General features: G+C 34.0%; 1 protein-coding gene across 1 annotated transcript in view; it reads right to left on the bottom strand.

Annotated features, from left to right (window-relative positions):
• rims2a (regulating synaptic membrane exocytosis 2a) overlaps positions 1–22,279 on the bottom strand; it is a 290,481-nt gene that overhangs the window by 211,640 nt on the left and 56,562 nt on the right. Inside the window, exon 4 of the mRNA XM_056475706.1 lies at positions 16,033–16,243. Within this exon, the coding sequence (XP_056331681.1) occupies positions 16,033–16,243 (211 nt within the window). The remainder of the gene's footprint in view (positions 1–16,032; positions 16,244–22,279) is intronic.

The following is a 22,279-nucleotide window of genomic DNA, read 5'->3' as shown; positions in this document are numbered from 1 at the left end:
CCAGCGACGACATACCACCCCAAAGCATTCATTTTACAGACAAAATGCAACCAGACATATCTCAGGCTACATAATTTGCACTCTCCAGAAATGCAGACAGGGGTACGTATCCACAATGAGTCAGTGTTGCAACATCAGTTTCTTATGAATTAGTTTTTAACACTATTATGTTTAGATATATGTTGAAAAAATTCTCCTTCCGTTAAACAGAAAGTGGGGGGGAAATATCCAGAAGGGCTAAAAATTCTGACTTTAACTGTATGTACTTTATAAGTGTTAATAAAGAGCTAATATCTTTACATAGGCAGTTAATAAGCCACTATTAATTATGAGAATTGTTCCCCAGAGTATTTCTTGCAATCTCCAAAAGAATAACCTGCAGTAAACACAAAACCAATAACTATTATGAAACTTCATAAGCTGTGTATGAGCTGTCCTATCTTACAATAAAGTGAAAAGGTCACATCTTTCAAGTGGATTTTGATAAGATCACGGTGAGGAATAGCGCAGCTAGCTGCTCTGAGACGTGCTGCAGATGGATGAGAGTGTTATTGTGATGAATGCTCGGTCAGTCAGCGACAGACAAACTAAAAGATGTGTGCGGTGAAAAATTGATTAAGTGTTGAGTGAGGTGTCACTGGTGTCAAATGGCAGGGGACCTTTTCTGTGTGAATCTCATGAAGCCCGTCAAGAATATGCCCAGCTCATGTTTCACTCCAAGATCCAAACAGTTTATAGGGATGAAATGTGCTTATTAGGCTGTTTTGGATGGCTATTAGTACATTTCTTAAAAAGTTAGTAACAATTGTTGTTTGCTACAGATACAGTTGCTACTTTGATTTTCCTTCAGTCCCATTATTCAACAAGGATCGCCTCAGCGGAATGAATTGGCAACTTGTCCAGTATATGTTTAACACAGAGGATGCCCTTCCAGCTGCAAACTAGTACTGGGAAACACCCATACACTCTCACATTCACACACACACACACTATGGCCAATTTAGCTTATTCAATTCACCTTTAGCGCATGTGCTTGGACTGTGGGGGAAACCAGGGCACCCGGAGAAAACCCACACCAACATGCAAACAAAAATGCAAAATCCATACAGAAATGCCAACTGTCCCAATTGGGACTCGAATCAGTGACTTTCTGGCTGTGAGGTGACAGTGCTAACCACTGAGCCACAGTGCTACTTTAAAAAATGCAATTAGCAAAATGTTGGCTTAATGAGTATTTGTTATCTGGCTTCACAAAACCGAGCCAAAGCGCTCTGGACTAGTAAAAATAAGTTGTTTGAACAACTGTTGGGTCAACTAAGACATGATTGTTGAACTGACTTGAAATGCAAGTTGACATCAATGGAAGTTGGTCAGGAAGTTTGTGCTGTTCCATTTCAGAAGTTGGCATATGTGTGAAGCATGAAAAATATAAACAGCATAAGTAAAACAAAACTATTGAAGAGCAATTCTATTGGATAACATCTCATATAGGAATTCAAAGAAATTAAAAGTTGAGTCAACTCAACAAAGTTATATGCAGAAAATATGCAATATGGGAACAGCCTGCTGCTATAGTTAATCCAGTGTGCGTGCGTATTAGCCTCTGTGTATAAGCTCGGACCTTTAAACTAGCGCACAGGTGGCATTACTTTGTTTACTTGCAGCAGTTTTGATCCGTGCAACAGAAACGCAGCGTTGAGAAGCCTATACAAGTATTCAAATGTTTTTAGCTTAATGTCAGGTGACTCTGCACAGCCTTCAACTGCAGCTCGTGCTGTATTGAACAGACACACGTCACTTCATAACTATAACTACATTTATTTTTGATGTCTTGGTCACACTATTTGGAGGGCCGGAACAAATTGCCGAACTTGGAATTGAATAGCCATGGGTTAGATTTTCCAACATTAATAATAATAATAATAATAATAATAATAATAATAATAATAATAATAATAATAATAATAATAATAAAAGTTATAATAAAATAATATATAAAAGTATCTATTTTTTTACATTTTGAGCCTTATGTGTTCTTATAAATAAATAAGTATAAAGTATTTTTTTTATTTTACTTTCCTTATGGAAACAATTGTATACTTTTAAAATTGATATATTTTATCTTGGCATATTTTGGTAATTTGATTAAAAATGCAGTAAAAATTGTACAATTATGAAATATTATTTCAATTTAAAATATTTAATTAATAATATTAACTTAAGCCTGTCATCATTTTGACTTTTCCCTGCAATTTTTTTACGTCATATGGCAGAAAAGGGATTCCATATAGATGACAGCGATGTAAAAACAATCCCTGTTCTTGAATGACTAAATGACTAAAAACACTTTGTGTCCATGCCAGCACTCAGTGATCTCATTTTGTAAAGAAACACTACACCCCAGTTATTTTGACTGAGTAATACTTGCTCATGACTTAAGACTGAACGTGTCCTCATGACATCAGCATTTTCACAAAAATCATCTTTTTAATCATTTGCAGATAGCAGAATAATTTTACATTGCTTTTGTCTCGTCCAATATGTGCGGTTAACAAAACAGTGTCTTTATTTAAGATACTAACTCTCTTTGTGAAGCCTAATATACAAAACGCAAACAAACATCAATGATACATGTTTCAGCATCAAACAGCATGGCCGGACAGACCGTCCTGGGCCCGCTAAATATTTGATAGATGTTTCATAAAAGTGAGGATGTTCATAATGAGGGGAGCGTTATCATTCACCAGCTAAAACAGCGCCTGCAGGTGGAGCATGAATATTTAATAAGCTTCTATATTTAGAGGCCAGCAGCTCGTAATAGACTGGATGCATATTCATAGCTTTTATTTTCTCTGAAGTTGGGGAGGAAAAAAAAAAAAAAAAGAACCTGTTAAACAAAGTGCTAATTATGCAGAGACGGAATCAAAAATAGACTGATCTCTGTGAGGAAAGAGAACATATGTACCATATATGTCATCTCTAAAAATTGAATAGAAAAATTTAAGTCTAATTGGATATTATGAGTCAATCGGTTTAGAAAAATGAAGTTATTAAAAGGATAGTTCACCCCCCAAAAATGAACATTTACTTACTGTTTACTCACTCTCAAGTGGTTCCAAATCTTTATGGGTTTCTTCCTTCTGTTAAACACAAAAGAAGATATTTTGAAGAATGCTGAAAACCTGTAACCATTGACTTTCACCATTTGTTTTTCCCCACGGTGGAAGTCAATCGTTACCGGTTTTCAGCATTCTTCGAAAAATCTTCTTTTGTGTTCAACAGAAGGGAAAACCCCATGAAGGTTTGGAACAACTTGAGAGTGAGTAAATAGTAAGTAAATGTTCATTCCATTGCCTGAATCTCAATAACACAACAAAAGCTAATCATTGTTGAACATTAAAGAAGGTATTTTTAAGAATGCAGACAACCTGTAACCATTGACTTCCATTTGTTTTTCCAACTATGAAAGTTAATGGTTACAGGTTTTCAGCATTCTTTGAAACATCTTCTTTTGTGTTCAAGAAACTAACACATTAAGCTTTGAAGCAAGTGAAATCAAATGCTAACAATTCAAACTTTTAAGTGAACTATATCCTAAAGATTAAAAGAAATCTACATAAGAACAGCAGAACATTGTTTTGGAATATGGTTTGTCATAAATAAAACAAACACATCTTTTTTTCCTTTTTCTGAATCTCAATAACACAACAATAGCTTGATAATAATCATTGTTGAACACAAAAGAAGGGATTTTTAAGAATACTGAAAATCTGTAACGATTGACTTCCATTTGTTTTTCCAACTATGGCAGTAAATGGTTACAAGTTTTCAGCATTCTTCTAAATATCTTCTTTTGTGTTCAACTGAGGAAACCAACACAAAGCTTTGAAACATGTGAAGGTAAATGATAACAATTGTAATTTGAGTGAACTACCCCTTCAAGATTAAACAAACTAATCTACATTATAACAATGACCATAATTATTTTTATTGACTGACGATTTTCCAAAACAAACTCAGCTTCTTTTTTTCCATTGCCTGAATCTCAATAACACAACAAAAGCTTGATAATAATTGTTGAACACTAAAGAAGGTATTTTTAAGAATGCTGAAAACCTGTAACCATTGACTTCAATTTGTTTTTCCAATTATGGCAGTCAATGGTTACAGGTTTTCAGCATTCTTCAAAATATCTTCTTTTGTGTTCTACAGAAGAAACCAACACATAAAGCTTTGAAGCAAGTAAAAGCAAATGATAACAATTGTAATTTGAGTGAACTACCTCTTCAGGATTAAACAAACTAATCTACATTATAACAATAACCATAATTATTTTATTGACCAACGATTTTTTGAAACAAACTCAGCTTCTTTTTTTCCATTGCCTGAATCTCAATAACACAACAAAAGCTTGATAATAATTGTTGAACACTAAAGAAGGTATTTTTAAGAATGCTGAAAACCTGTAACCATTGACTTCCATTTGTTTTTCCAACTATGGAAGTCATTGATTACAAATTTTCAGCATTCTTCGAAATATCTTCTTTTGTGTTCAACAGAAGAAACCAACACAAAGCTTTGAAACATGTGAATGTAAATGATAACAATGTTAATTTGAGTGAACTATCCCTTTAAGATTAAAAGAAATCTACATAAGAACAGCTGAACATTGTTTTGGAAAATGGTTTGTCATAAATAAAACAAACACAGCTTTTTCCATTGCCTGAATCTCAATAACACAACGAAAGCTTGATAATAATCATTGTTGAACATTAAAGAAGGTATTTTTAAGAATGCTGAAAACCTGTAACCATTGACTTCCATTTGTTTTTCCAACTATGGCTGTCAATGGTTACAGGTTTTCAGCTTTCTTCGAAATATCTTCTTTTGTGTTGAACAGACGAAACCAACACATAAAGCTTTAAAACAAGTGAAAGTAAATAAAAGAATTTCCATTTGTGAACTTTCCCTTTAAGAAAAAAACAAATTAATCTACATAATAAGAAAAATCATAATTTTTTTTAATGACCAATAATTTTCCAAAAAACAGAATTTTTTTTTCCATTGACTGAATCTCAATAACACAACAAAAGCTTGATAATAATCATTGTTTAACACTAAAGAAGGTATTTTTAAGAATGCTGAAAACCTGTAACCATTGACTTTCATTTGTTTTTCCAACCATGAAAGTTAATGATTACAGGTTTTCAGCATTCTTCGAAATATCTTCTTCCGTGTTCACAGAAGAAACCAACACATAAAGCTTTAAAGCAAGTGAAAATAAATGATAACAATTGTAATTTTTGAGTGAACCACCCCTTTAAGATTACAAGAAATCTATACGAACAATCATATTTTTTTTTATGACCAACCATTTTCCAAAACAAACACAGCATTTTTACCATTGGCTGAATTTCAATAACACAACAAAAGCTTGATAATAATCATTGCTGTGATGCTCACCCATGTCAGCTGTGTATTGTTTAGTCCAACTAGATGCAAATACAAAACTCCACACGGTTTAGTGTGTCAAAATTCTCCGTAAACGGGTGACCTTTTAGACTCCAATGCTGTCGAGACCTGCGCTTCGGTTGAGATTTAAGTAGAAAACAAAGCAAAGAGTCTTAATCCTGAGGTCGATACGAGTCAAAAATAGTAAGCAGATGTATAAAAGACAATATAAAGCGATCGGAGCAGCACGTAATCATGTTTTTGCCAGGTAGCATCACTGGCATGGGTTTCAAGTCATTATGGATGCATGCGAGCGCAGATCCACCGGGGCTCTGTCTGACTCATTAGACATGCAGAGCGATCACTGATGAACACACACACCAACACTCACTTCAACAGAAAGCACACACTCTCTTTAGTCACTGGTGGATGGCGGATATCATGATAATCTATTATGTTTTATGACAAGTCTTATTGGCATTTTATTAATTTGTTAATAAACACAACAGAGGATACAATAGTCTTTGTTATGACTTAAGTAGCTTTTTAAATTTAAATAGCTTTTTTATTTGTTAGTTTAGTCTTTTATCCTCACCAAATGTGTTTTTTAATCTTTCTTCTGCTGAAAACACACACAGGAAAAAGTAGATATTTAGAAGAATGCTGGTAACTGGCACCCATTGACATGGAAAAGTGGCAGAAGGTTGATTTTTTTCCGATGAATCATCTGTTGAACTGCATCCCAATCATCACAAATACTGCAGAAGACTTATTGGAACCTGCATGGACCCAGTATTCTCACAGAAATCAGTCAAGTTTGATAAAGGAAAAATCGTGGTTTGGGGTTACATTCAGCATGGGGCATGTGAGAAATCTGCAGAGTGGCTGGCAACATCAACAGCCTGAGGTATCAAGACATTTGTGCTGCCCATTACATTACAAACCACAGGAGAGGGCAAATTCTTCAGCAGGATAGCACTGCTCCTCATATTTCAGCCTACACATCAACGTTCCTGAAAGCAAAGAAGGTCTAGGTGGCCAGCCCAGTCACCAGACATGAAGATTATTGAGTTTGGGGTAAGATGGAGGAGGCATTGAAGATGAATTCAAAGAATCTCGATGAACTCTGGGAGTCCTGCAAGAACGTTTTCTTTGCCATTCCAGATGACTTTAACTATAACTATTAATAAAATATTTGAGTCATTGCAGAGATGTATGGATGCAGTCCTCCAAGCTCATGGGAGTCATACACAATATTAATTCTTTTTCCACTGCAGCATGACTTTATATTCTATTCTGTACATTATTTCTGTTAAGTGATGAGACTTTTGTCTATGAAAAGTCAGATCTTACTGTCCTAATTAAATCATTATAAATCAAGGCATGATCATATTTTATTTTGGTAAAATAAGCGTAATCTAGAGGCCTTTACCTTTAAGCCACTTCTGATACCATATGATCAACTAGAAGTCCAGTTATTATTTGTTGTTACTAAAACTTGGATAGGCGACAAGACTTTTGTCAGATAGTGTACTTTGTTTTTTTCCCTAACTATAGAAGTCAATGTGTGCCAGCAATTAGCATTCTTCAAAATATCTTCTTTTTTTATGTGTGTTCGATGTGTGTAATATTCATTTTTGAGTGAACTATTCCTTTATGGTAGAGATCACGCTAATCTATTAGGTTATATGACAAATCGTATGACACTTTATTAATTTATCAATAAAGACAACAGAGGATACAACACTCATTCTTGTTGTTAGTGAAGTAGCTATTATAATTTTTTTTTTTTAAATTGCTTTGTTTGTTTGTTTGATTAGTCTTTTATCCTCACCAAATGTGGTTTTAAACCTTTGTGAGATTCTTTCTTCTGAAAACACACAGAAAAATGAAGGTATTTAGAAGAATGCTGGTAACTGGCACCCATTGACTTCCATACGATTTTTTTCCCTACTATAGAAGTCAATGGATGGCAGCAATCAGCATTCTTTATCTTTAGCTATTCAAATATCTTTTTGTGTGTGTGTGTGTGTGTGTGTGTGTGTGTGTGTGTGTGTGTGTGTGTGTGTGTGTGTGTGTGTTCAACAGAAGAAAGAATCTCACAAAGGTATAAAACCACATGGGTAAATGATGAGGTATTCATTTTGGAGTAAACTATTCCTTTGATATAGTGTTAGATCATTACAATTCTAAATGCCTGTTTTCTGTTTGATAATGTTATATTTTATTGTGACGTAAAACTGGGCTTTCGGCATCATTACTCTTTCGTGTGGCACGATCCTTCTGAAATTATGCAGATTTAAAGCTCAATAAACAGTTATTAGAATGATCAATGTTCAAACCTGCTGCTTAGTATTTTATATTTATGCAGGACCTGTAATGCCTTATTTATATATTATTCATTTAAATCTAAGCATTTAACATATTTGTCTTTAAAAGACATTATTTAAATGAAATATACAGTAATTACATTATAATTAAACAGCATTAAGTAATTCATAAAATTGTATGCAATTATTACATTTACTTTATTTGTAAAGTTCTTTATTTTATCTGTTAGCCTCATACTTTTAATTATGGAAACCATTTAAATTTAAAAATGTATATATATTTTATACATCTTGACATATTATGGTAATGGTTTTATTTAAAAAATGCATTACAAATATAATAGTGTTTTTCATAATTAAAAAATAATTATGTTAATGTCCAATTTAAAGGATCTCTTTATTGTTATTATATTTTAAAACTATTTATTCCCAAGGTCCAAAGTTAAACGTTCTCCATCTTCAGTCACATGATTCTTCAGAAATAAATAATAAGAAACATTTCTTATTTTTATCAATGTTGAAAGCAGTTGTGCTGCTTAATAATTCTGTAAAGATTAAGCATTTTGCAAAATTGATATGAGATTGGTTTACAGTAACACTATATTGTCAAATTTTGAACAACATAATGCATTCTTCCACAATAAAATAAGAAAATTCTCTTAAATATTTTAAAGGGTAATGTATTTAAGATGGCTACTACTATTGTATTTACCACCACAAATCAGTCAACGGGAAGTTTATCATGAATAATGTTATATTTTCATCCGATCCTCATACTTGGCTATAATATTACTTAAAGAAATAGCTTAATTTTTTTTAATAGTACTTGATGTTGGGTTTTCTTTGCAAGTACAACAATAGTCAGCATAACACGATAAAAAGGAGCTGCGTAAAAGAAAATATTCCTCAAAATGTCTGTTTTGGCACACTAAACTAATATCACGAATGTTTGGAATGACATTAGGAAAAGTAAATGCAAAAAAAAAGGATTAAAAATTGTATAAACCCTAATCCAGTCAGTGTTTAGCAGCGATTCTGCCCATTAGCTTCAGTGTCAGTGAAAAGAGTCAGTGGTGAATTTGCTCCTTTTTTCCCCATCAGCATTTTCTTCTCTTGGAGCCCAAACAGTGACGGCTGTGGTGAAAGAGATCCGGCATCAATATTTACAGCTGGCGGTGTGTGGAGCGGAGCTGTCGGACATCACACACAGAAACACGAGAACGGAGAGCAGTTTCAGCGCTGCAGACAAACGTGAGGCAACGTCTGCAAGATCACTCTATATCAGACCAAAAGCCAACACCATGACAGACCAGAGACGAGAGACACTTAAAAACAAAATATACATCAGTTTAAATTAATTAGATCATAAGATAAGTGTTTTTATTATTATTATTATTATTATTATTATTATTAATATTATTATTAATAAAGTAGTAATAAAATATTTATTATAGTGTGATAGGATTTAATCATAATTTGAATAAGCTTTTTTCATTTTTGCATGTGAATTTTTTTCATTTTTGCATGTGAGCATTAGATGCACGTTTTTTTCATTAGATGCATGATTAAATAAATAATTAAATAATGTGAATAAATAAATATAAAACTAAAAAAAACTAATAATGAATATAAATAGATAAATAGAAAAACATAATAAACAAACAAATAAATAAATAAATAAATAAATAAATAAATAAATAAATAATATATTCATGTATGCATGCATGTTTACAATAAAGTATAAAAACTATTTATTTTTTGTTTAAAATGTACATTTATCAAGACACATGATGCTAACTTACATTTTCTCATGTGGCAAATAATATAATAGTCATGGTGGCGCAGTGGGAAGCACAATCGCCTCTGAGTAAGAAGGTCGCTGGTTCAAGCCTCGGCTAGGTCTGTTGGCATTTCTGTGTGGAGCGTGCATGTTCTCCCTGTGTTCGCGTGGGTTTCCTCCGGTTATCCCCACAGTCCAAAGACATGCGGTATAGGTGAATTAGGTAAGCTAAATTGTCCATAGTGCATGTGTGTGAATGGGAGTGTATGGGTGTTTCCCAGTGATGGGCTGCAGCTGGAATGGCATCCGCTGCATAAAACATGTGAGGGTTAAGTTGGCGGTTCATTCCGCTCTGGCAACCCCAAATTAATAAAGCGACCAAGCCTAAAAGAAAATGAATGAATGAATTATTAATATTATAAGGTAATAATAAAATATTTATTATAGTATAATAAAATAATTCATTTTCTTTTACACTGTTTTGCTGCTTTGACACAATCTACATTGTAAAAGCGCTATACAAATAATGGTGAATTGAATATAATACCATTGAATCATATTTTTAATCAGTTTTTTTTCATTTTTGCATGTAAATTGGACAGACATAAACAAGAAAATTAAATACAAAATTAAATAAATACTGTAAATAAATGATAAATTAAACAATAAATAAATAGAAAAACAAAGTATGTATTTCTGTATACATGCATGCATGTACAATAAAATGTATTTAGTTTTAGTTTAAATCCATACATTTATCAAGACATGACAAGGCTAACTTACATTTTCTCACGTGGCAAAATAGTATAATATTCATTCATTTATTCATTTTCTTTTCGGCATAGTCCCTTTATTAATCTGGGGTCGCCACAGTGGAATGAACCGCCTTGTATAATTTAATTTGATATAATTTTATTTAATATAATATAAATGTGTTTAGATAATATTTATGTTTTTTATTTCTTAAAACATTTGGTTTATTTGAAAAGTGACACTTATCTAAAGACATGATGTTATATTACCTGTCTAATATAATGTAAAAAAAATAAATAAATTCAATTAAATTTAATTTTAAAAGTGTTTTATTTTATTGGATATTTTTTCTACTGAACATTAATAAGTAATTTATTATATAAGAAAAAAAGGCCCACAGTTGCTTCTACTGCAGCTAATTACAATTTTTATATTTGGCGCCAGTTTATCAGCAAGCGACTATTGCCTTTTCTTTGACTCATTGGATGGAATCGGTGCTTTATTTGCAAAGATTTCATGCAATATTTCATGGAAATATATGGAAATATAGCTAATGACAGCTTCTAGATTCAGATACGGGAAGATCTTTCTTCTGTAAACCATCTTAGGGGTCAGAGAGGTGAGAATCAGGAGTTCAGGCTCCACGCAAATCCTTAATGTTGAAAAACCACAGAGAACAGAAACACAATCCAGACACCAAGAACTCAATCCTCTAACTGGTAGCCGAATAAAAGCTCAACACACAAGTCTGAGAATGTAGAGATACAACACACAGATCTCCAGAAGAGGAAACCCAGAGACAAACAGCCCTTAGACAAACAGCAGACGAGGAGAAAAGAGAGCTGAAAACACCACACTCTTAACTAAGAGGAAAAACAAAGGTCATCATGATGCTCAATGTGGGAATCCACCAATGGAAATCTCCTTAATGTCTGTGTGAAACTAAAATGTACGATGTTTGTTTTCCTAGTGCACATTGTTATTCTTTAGGTGATTTAATCCGTGCAAGTTAATAAACTGAAAAAAAAAATGTTTGTTTTGGTAATCTTCAATCAAATCTTTTGGCTTCTGTGTTTGGAGTAGCGGTCCTTCTCTGTCCAGTGATGGGTTGTGAGCTGGGTATGTTTACCTCACATTGTGTTTGCAACTGTTTATGTGCGTGTTTGTGTCTGTAATTGTTTATGTGTGTGTCTATATGTATGTGCGCATTTATGTGTGCGTATGTTTATATCTGTGTAAGTGTGTGTGTGACGCTCACACTCCAGCTGAACCTGCTGCATCACCATCTGTGCTCAGGGGAACACGAGAGGAGCTCTATTGTCCTCCTGTACAAAGCAATACGCAGCCGGACAGCCTGAAGACCAACAACACACTTCTACAACACCAAACTCATACACACACACACACACGCAACTAACACAGCTAACAATCTCCCACACTCACAACACAGAGTGGCTTCTCATTTAACAGTCATCTCTATTCTTAAAGAGTCCGTTTAAATGTAAATATGGAACAAAAAATTGGACTCAATATTTACTCATCCTCAGGTGGTTCCCAATGTTTATGAGTTTCTTTTTTTCTGCTGAGCACAAAAGTAGATATTTTGAAGAATGTTGGAAACTGGAAATCATTGACATACACATACACTAAAAAATTATATGATCAATTAGTCATGACAACATTTGATTTTAGTTCATTGTAACTTATTAAACTAAGTTGCTTTAAGTCAGGTTAACATAATATAAATTGAATGGACTCATAAGGTTAAACTGATTCAGCTTAAAAATGAAGACAATCAGGGCTTTTTTTTTTACAGTGTAGGGAAAACAAACACTATGTTAGTCAATGGTCACCAGTTTGCAACATTTTTCAAAATATCTTATTTTGTGTTCATGAGAACAAAGAAAGTCAAACAGGTTTGGAACAAGGGAAGTGTGAGTAAATGATGACAGAAGTGTCATTTCTTGGTGAACGGTCTCTTTAAATGCACACACTGCAGGCAAAAACACTGCTTTTTCAAGTCCTTGTCAGTTTTAAGGTTTGTACTTTTTGGCTTTTGTCAGTCTAATGTAAAGTTTAAAATAACAATGCAAATTACACTTAGTGTTTCTGTTGTCACACCTTATTTATAATACATATTTCTAAAGTTGTTCTCTAAAAAAGTTTAATCATAAATCTCCACTTACATACCTACATACGGAACATAAACCTTAGAGCTTCAATCTTATCTTGTTCAGCATAACGGAGTACACCCCATTTTGAAAATGAATATTTGCATCCATTTCTTAGTGAATATATGTATTTTGGTGCATTTAAACAAAACAGATTTTTTAAACAGATACATTTATTAAAGTAATATTTTATCACCAAACATATTTAGAAATTGAAAGATAATAAAATTAAATTCAAGCAAAAAAAAAAAAAAAAAGACAACCTACAACATTTCAACTATATTTTTTTTATTTTGTTGCTTATGTTGATTTTTTTTTCTCTTTTTTTAAATTTGTATTTAATATTTTTCTATAACATAAATTTGGCTGTACTAGTTTTTGGACCTTTATTGTAAGTTATTTTGTTAGACAAGCTTCAGATTTGGCTTCAGTGCTGACTAATCGAATGTATATGCACAAATATAATATTGTAGAGCTTCCAGTTAAAAATATGAATGTAAAAGATAGATTTTAGAGGGGTGTACTTAAATTTACTGAGCACTGCATGTTCTGAACGTTTTTACAAAGGGATGTCTTCATACGGAATATTTGCCTGATTATACAACATTTGGCCATAATATGGCCAAAAAAGAAAGAAGAATTGTTAACCTGCTAAGAAAGCAAATTTCCATCTATTTAATATGATAATGCTTGATTTACATATTTAAACATTTACAAAAAAAGGCAATTCATAATGTAATTCATCAACTAGGGAAGTATGGTGAAAACTATTGTTTTACCCAATTCACCTGCATTGTCTTGCCTTAATAAACAACCTGAAACTGAAAAGTCGATCAGTACTTGAGATTTCTAGGTCTTTTTCTCAGACATCTAAAGCAGAAGAGTTATACTAAAATCTCCATTTTGTCTTCAGAATTTTACTGTTAAAATCAATTGTTAAAAAAGAATTGATAAGAGAATAAAGCAATACAGTCATCATTAATTGTGGCTATTATATCATCTGACAGTATTCAGTCACGACCACTGGAAGAATGAAAAAAAAAAAAGCACAAGCTGTTTTTTTCCTCGTAAAACAAATGAAGAGGTGCTGATGCTGAAATGAGGGTGATGCCATGTCATTTTACCAGTTCATCACGTGTAACTTCCATCAACCTTATGTCATTTAGGTCCAGGTTCTGTAAGCGATTTCAGATGTTTTGCTAACGTAGGCTATTTTGCTATCAGTGGAAAAAACTGCTAATACATTTAAAAGTAAAATGTAAAAAACAAACAAACAAACAAACAAACAAACAAATAATGATATTTAAGACATTTCTAGCAATATTATATTAATTAATAAAAGTCCCAACTAATGTATATTAATTAGCAATGAGATTAATCTCATATTTACAAAATATGTGTATGAATTTATTGCAAATTATGATAATTATATTAGAGTAATTTATATCATATGATTTACATACATTATTTTTAATTATAATTATATAAATGTTACTGTTTAAATAAAAATAAATAAATAAATAAAAAACAAATACACAGATATTTAAATCATTTCTACAAATATTTAATTAATTGATTAGAATTTTTAGCAATGAGATTAATGTCATAATTATAAAAATATGTATGAATTTATTGCAAATTATTATATAATTATACTAATTATCCAAATGCCATCCTAAAAAAAATAAATATGTTTAAATAAATAAAACATTTAAATGAATGAATAAATGCATTAATTAATTAACATTTAAAAAAAATAAATAATAAAACAAAATAAATAAAGTCATCACTGTAACCTTACACATAAATGTATAGTCCTTACCACCGGCACGAGCCTCATTAGGTGCATACTACTCCTCCACAAGAGAAACAATAGATCGCTTACAGCACCTTTAATGAAGGTGTGCAGTGCATCTACAGTAAGTATGCACATCTAAGTTGAATATCAAAAAACACAGACAAGAAAGAAAGGGGATGCTGACCACTTTATCCTCCTGTTGCATTTCCACAGGGGAGGAAAAGCAGGAGAGAGAAAGACAAGGGAACAAAGAAGAGGGAGAACAACAGTGAGTGACATTCAGACACACATAAAGAGATCTTCATGTACTACTGCAAGCGACCAAAGCGCTTATTTCTCACAGCCAAAACCACTGAACAGGAGTGTCTGACGCTAGAGAGAGACATGAAGAGGTTAGAGAAGCACTTTCTGGCCGATTCAGGAATCGCTCTGGAAAAACAGAGAGAGGACGCCATCTTGTGGCCACTGCGTTTACTGCTCCACTAGGTTTGTTTATTTTGCTTTTTTACATTTACCAGACGACTTAATCCAAAGCGACTCGCACTGCACTGCAAGTACATATGTTTGGTTTCCCTGGAAAACCTCCTATACTTATTTATTTATTGCTTTATTTGGAAAGGACATAGACATTAGCATTGCTGCAAAAGCACCAGAGTTAGCCAAAATGCTAATTTTAATCCACTGTCTCTGAATTGAGCTACAAGACCTCTTCCTCAAAATTTTTCTCTCTCTCTCCTGTAAATATTGAATTTGTTCAAAGCAATAGCATAATACTCTGCTGTTACACGATTTATATAAGACATTGTGTAAATTACAGTAAAGAAACTACATCTCTCAATGTCACTTTTTCTCCAAAACAACTCTTAAAATAATCCTGTTTAAATAGAGGATATGTATAGAATAAAATACTAATGACACTATGTGTAGTCCACTCTATGTAGTTCACTATGTATAACATAGCCTACATTAAAACTGGATGTTTGAGCAATCAGAAAACACAGATTCACAAAGTTTTTGTAACTAATGGGAAATTCAGGATAATATATTTATATGATTTGTTTAATGTATGCAGTAAAAATAATGCATTAAAATTACATTAAATTAAAAATACATCAAAAAATACATCAAATGTAAAATATTACATTAAAAATTTAGTAATATAAAAACTAATATTTATATGCATGCCTCTGCTACACTGTTAAAAATCATACATATTAATTATTGTTCTATATTTCTTTATTGTATGCATGCATCAAAATGAGAAATATAGAATAACTAATATTTATGATTTTTAATGCATGTATCTTCTACACTGTTAAAATATAGAATAACTTATATTTGTCTTTTTGATGCATGCATCTTCCACACAGTTAAAATTTAGAAATCTAGAATAATAATTAATATTTATATTATTTTTATGCATGCATCTTCTACACTGTTAAATAAATTTTCATTTCTTTATTATATTAATTATTATCTATATTTCCATTTTTTACATTGCATTTATCTTACTCTTTGTCCATATTAATATCAGAAACTGCACCAAAATTATACATTTTCCACCTCAGTTTTAACCTGGAAATAAAACTCTCAGTAATACTACATCTGTTACGAAAACATTTTTCCATCAAATATGTATATGCAAACGTTTTTGTTTATTCTGTTAACAATTTGGCCACATATTCCGTTTTACAGACAGTAGCTGGCGTCCAGCTGGAAGCAGTGTTTGTGTGTACCACACGTCTGTACCTTGTTAGAGCGCAGTGAAACTCTTCCTCCACATCGAGCACAGAACTTGGTTTGGCAATAAGAACAGAGGTGGCCACAGCCGTCGGCAAACTTGGTTTTATGGCAGATTCCGCAGGTGGGAGCGTCGCTCTTCTGCTCCGGGCCGCTCTGAGCCTCCTCACCCATCTTCTGCACCTGATCCTTGTACATTTCAAACTGCTGGTGCAATTTCCTGCACGAGACAGAACACAGCCAATTAGAACACGGCAAATCAAAGCATTACCTATAAGAACTCAGCCAATCATAAAACTGCTAATCAAAGCACGACCTATCAGAAAGCAGATAATCAGAACACTGCAAATCAAAGCATGACCTATAAGAACTCTGCCAATCATAACACTGCTAATCAAAGCACAACATATCAGAACACAGCCAAATCACACAGCTAATCAGAACATGGCTAATCAGAGCACAGCCAATGAGAACACAGTCAGTCAAACAAAAGCCAGTCAATCAGTAAACAGATAATAAGAACATATTCAGACAGAACAGCCAATCAGAATGTAGTCAGTCAGAACACACAACACAGCCAATCAGAACACAATCAGACCACAGTAAGTTAGTACACAGCCAATCAAAACATGGCTCATTAGAACAGTCAGTCAGAACATCACTACACAACCTATCAAAACACAGCTTATCAGATCACAGTCAGTCAGAACACAGTCGGTCGGGAAACAGCAAGTCAGTACACAATCAGTCAGAAAACACGGCCAGTCATTCGGTAAACCGATATTAAAACATTCAGTCAAAAAAGCCAATCAGAGCAGTCAGTCAGAACACACAACACAGCCAATCAGAACACTATCAGTACACAGCCAATCAGAACATGGCTCATAAGAACACAGTCAGAACACAACTAAACAGTTCATCACTACACTACCAATCAGAACACAGCTAATCAGAGTACAGCCAGTCAGTACACGACCAGTCAGAAAACAGCCAATTAGAGCACAGCAAGTCAGAACACAATCAGTACACAGTCAGAAAACATGGCCAGTCATTCAGTAAACAGATAATAAACCTTCAGTCAGAACAGCTAACCAGAACACAGTCAGTCAGAACACACAATCAGCACACAGCCAATGCCAGACCAGAGTAATTTAGTACACAGCCAATCAGAACATGGCCCATTACAGCACAGTAAGTCAGAACACAACTAAACAGAACATCACTACATGACCAATCAGAACACAGCTGATCAAGGCACAGCCGATCAGAACAGAACTAATCTGAGCACAGCCAGTCAGTACACAGACAGTCAGAACAGACAATTAGAGAGCACAACAGGTCAGAACACAATCAGTACACAGTCAGTCAGAAAACATGGCCAGTCATTTGGTAAACGGGTAATAAAACATTCAGTCAGAACAGCCAATCAGAACACACAACACAGCCAATCAGACCACAGTAAGTTAGTACACGGCCAATCAGAACATGGCCTATAAGAACACAAGTCAGTCAGAACACAATCAGTACACAGCCAATAGGAACATGGCTTAGTAGAATGCAGGCTGTCAATACACAGCCAATCAGAACACAGTCAGTTAGTACACAGCGAATCAGAACACAGCAAAAAAGTACAGTCAGTCAGTCAGTACACATCCAATCAAAACACAGCAAATCAAAGCACAACCTCTCTGAACACTGCCAATCAGAGCAAAGCCAGTCAGTACACAGCCAATCAGAACAAAGTCAGTCAGAACACAACTAATCAAAGCACAACCTCTCTGAACACTGCCAATCAGAGCAAAGCCAATAAATTCACAGTCAATCAGAACAAAGTCAGTCAAAACACAGCCAATCAGAACACAGTCAGTCAGAACACAGCCAATCAGAACACAACCAATCAAAACACAGCTAATCAAAGCACAACCTATCAGTAAACAACGAATCAGAGCAAAGCCAGTTAGTACACAGCCAATCAGAACACAGTCAGTCAGTACACAACTAATCAAAACACAGCTAATCAAAGCACAACCTATCAGAAAACAACTAATCAGAGCAAAGCCAGTCAGTACACAGTAAATCAAAACAAAGTCAGTCAGAACACAGCCAATCAGAACACAGTCAGTCAAGTTAGTACATAGCCAATAAAAAAACAGCTAATTAGAATACAATTCAATTCAATTCAATTCACCTTTATTTGTATAGCGCTTATACAATGTAGATTGTGTCAAAGCAGCTTCACATAAAAGGTCACAGTAAATAGGAACAGTGTAGTTAAATAGGAACAGTGTAGTTAATACAGACAGTCAGAACACAATCTACACTCAGCCAATCAGAATGCAGTCAGAAACACAGTGCCAGTCAGTCAATACACAACCAATTAAAACACAGATAATCAGTACACAGCCAATCAGAACACAGTCTGTCAGCCAATTAGACCACGGCTAATCGCAATGTAGGCAGTGAATGCACTGTCAATCAGAGTCAGTAAGCAGCAAATCAGAGCACAGCCATTTAGAACACAATCAGTACACAGTCAATAAAAACACGGCAAATTTGAATACAGATAGTCCGAACCCAATCAGAATGCAGTCAGAAAATAGGGCTAGTCAGTCAGTACACAACCAATAAGAACATAGTCGGTCGGCCAATTAGACCATGGCTAATCAGAATACAGGCAGCCAATACACAGTCAATCAGAATACAGTCAGTTAGTACACAGCCAATCAGAATGCCATCAAAAAACAGGGCCGGTCAGTCAGTACACAGCCAATAAGAATAGTCAGTGAGCAAATTAGACCACAGCTGATCAGAATACAGGCAGTCAATACATAGTTAATCAGAACATGGATAATCAGAACACTGAAAACCAGAAAATGGCCCATTAAAACACAGTCAGTCAGAACACAGCCAAACAGACAACAGTCATTTGTAATGTCTAATCAGACCACATTCAGTGGATGTTTGCTCAGGCATGTTTTTAAAGTAAATTAAAGTGTGTGCATACACTACCTGACAATAGTCTTGTCGTAGATCCCAGTTATAAGAGCAACAAATACTAACGTGACTTCTAGTTGATCATTTGGAAAAGTGGCAGAAGGGAGATTTTCCCGATGAATCATCTGATGAACTGCACCCCAATCATCACAAATACTACAGAAGATCTATTGGAACCCGCATGGACCCAAGATTCTCACAGAAATCAGTCAAATTTGGTGAAGAAAACGATCATGGTTTGGGATTACATATAATATGGGGGTGTGCGAGTATCTGCAGAGTGGATGGCAACATCAACAGCCTGAGGTATCAAGACATTTGGGCTGCCCATTACATTAAAAACCACAGGAGAGGGGAAATTCTTCAGCAGGATAGCACTCCTCCTCATACTTCAGCGTCCACATCAAAGTTCCTGAAAGCAAAGAAAGTCTAGGTGCTCCAGAATTGGCCAGCCCAGTCACCAGATATGAACATTATTGAGCATGTTTAGGGTAAGATGAGGGAGGTGGACATTAAAAATTAATCCAAATAATCTTGGTGAACTCTCGGAGTCCTGCAAGAACGCTTTCTTTGCCATTCCAGATGACTTTATTAATAAGTTATTTGAGTCATTGCAGACATGTATGGATGCAGTCCTCCAAGCTCATGGGAGTCATACACAATATTAATTCTTTTTCCACTGCACCATGACTTTATATTCTATATTGTACATTATTTCTGTTAAGTGACAAGACTTCTGCCTAAACAAAGTGTGACCTTACTTTCCTAATTAAATAATAAAAAAATCAAGGCATGATCATATTTTATTTTGGTGAAATAAGCGTAATCTAGAGGCCATTGCCTTTAAGCCACTTCTGATACCAAATGATCAACTTTAAGTCCAGTTATTATTTGTTGTTCCTAAAACTTGGATATGCGACAAGACTTTTGTCAGGTAGTGTATATACTATATAAACCAGTGCTCACACTGACTATAGTGCTGAACCCGATATGCTGCAGACATGTCATTAAATATCAATAACACATGCAGCAGCAGTCACAACCACACCTCGATCCTGAAGCAGATCAGTTTTTATGGGACTTTTACATAAGCATGACGTTTCTTCATGCACCGTCTCATTACAGTAAGAGAGCAGAGGGTCAAAGGCTGGAGACAGACCCTGAAACGCTAGCTGGACGCATGCATGACGTACATTCATTTTGTATGTTCTCCTGTCAATCAGCTGCAGCCGTGGAAAGCAAACACTGGGGTCCAACGCCATAAGCTGTCGATTAGAGGAGGTTTGGTCCCACATTTGCCCCTGCAACATTCATTAGCAGGCTGAATTATTGAGCACGCCGATCTCTTTACTACGACAGAGTGGCTTGGTGTTACCCAGAATCCAGCTAACTCAAAACACCAGCATTCTCACGCCGATCACTGACTCTGATGGGAGAGTTTGCATGCTTAACGCTAAGGAGTTTGTTTAATGCAGATCCGCATAATGAACACAAAACTTTGCTGAAGTTTTATTTGCCGTATTTGGCATAAGCTAAGAGTTAGACAAATTTACATTTGACGCTCATATTTTGTTTATCTGAAATATAGTGTGTGATTGAGAGAAACAAATTGTTAGCATTCCCACAAAATCAACACACACCTAAAACAAACCAAATCCAATCAACAAACAAAAACAAAACAGCAACAAAACAGCCACAAATTGGCAACAAAACTAAAAACAGAACAGCAACAAAACAACAACAACAAAATGGCAACAAAATGGCAAAAACACAACACAAAAACAACAAAACGGCAACAAAACAAAAAAAAACTAAACAAAAATAAAAATACAAAATGGCAAAAAGAACAAAAAAGCAACAAAACAAAAAACAAAACGGCAAGAAATCAAAACAAAATGGCAATAATACAAAAATGACAACAAAACAAAAACAAAACAAGAACAAATAAAAAAAACGGTAACAAAACTGCAACAAAACAACAAAACTAAAGCGGCAACAAAACAATAGAAAAACAAAATGGCAACAATGGGAATAATGCTAACAAACAAAAACAAAACAGCAACAAACAACAAAAAAGGCAACAAAACAGAAAACAAAGCAGCAAAAAAACCAAAACGCAACAAAATAAAATGGCAACAAAACAAAAATAAAACAAAACAACAACAATGCAAAACAAAATAGCAAAAAAACAAAAAAGCAACAAAACAGCAAGAAATCAAAACAAAATGGCAATTAAACTAATAAAAAAAACAGCAACAAAACAAAATGGCAATAATACAAAAAATGGCAACAAAACAAAAGCAAAACAGCAACAAAACAAAAAACAAAATGGCAACAATACAAAAATGACAACAAAACAAAAACAAAACTGCAACAAAACAAAAAAACTAAAGCGCCAACAAAACAAAAGAAAAACAAAATGGCAACAACAGGAATAATGCCAACAAACAAAAACAAAACACAACAAAACTAAAAGCAGCAACAAAATAAAATGGCAACAAAAAAAGCACAAAGAAAAAATAATAAACAAAACTAATTAAAGTACAATTGACTGCCAATTACTAAATTAGGCTAGAAAACAAACAAACACAAAAATGAATAAATAAATGAATAAATAAGGAAATAAATATCAAATTAGGCTAATAAAATAAAATTAGGCTTAAACAAACTACAGCTGACAACAAGCATAAACAGTAATAAACATTACAATTAATAATTAAAGCCACCTCATTCATCATATGATAAAGTTTGTAGTTGTCACTGGACCTCAATGCAAACACATGCTTGGGTTTTTTTAGCAGCAGGTACAGTATTTCTGAAGCCAACCAGTCAACCCTGATACTCTGAACCCACTAGACAATCACTTCTGTTCAACTCCATGACCTTTCACCCCTCAAGGATAAAGTCGCAGCAATGCCCTGATGGTGAGCAGGTCTGCTTTCACTGACCCCTGACTTCTGCCCTCCTACCCTGAAAACATGTGGATCGCACACATCTCACACTGTCTGAGCTTTTACTCAATCCAGACCCAAAATGCAAATGTCAGAAACAAAACAGTCATAAACCATAACAAAACAGTCAAAAATCATATCAGTTTGGAAGAGATCCAGCCTTCATTCATGTTTATTATTAAGCCTTACTGAAACAAAAAAAACAAAAAACAAAAAAGGTTTAGTTTTAAGGCAATATTTGAGAAGAAAATGATTCTAACCCATTCTGGCTTTTACACCATATGTTTTTTTTTTTAAAAAAAGGTCTCAAT

Source organism: Danio aesculapii, chromosome 16, assembly GCF_903798145.1.
Source record: "Danio aesculapii chromosome 16, fDanAes4.1, whole genome shotgun sequence".
NCBI lineage: Eukaryota > Metazoa > Chordata > Actinopteri > Cypriniformes > Danionidae > Danio > Danio aesculapii.
The sequence above is the reverse complement of the archived record's forward strand: the minus strand, read 5'-3'. Positions and strand labels throughout refer to the sequence as shown.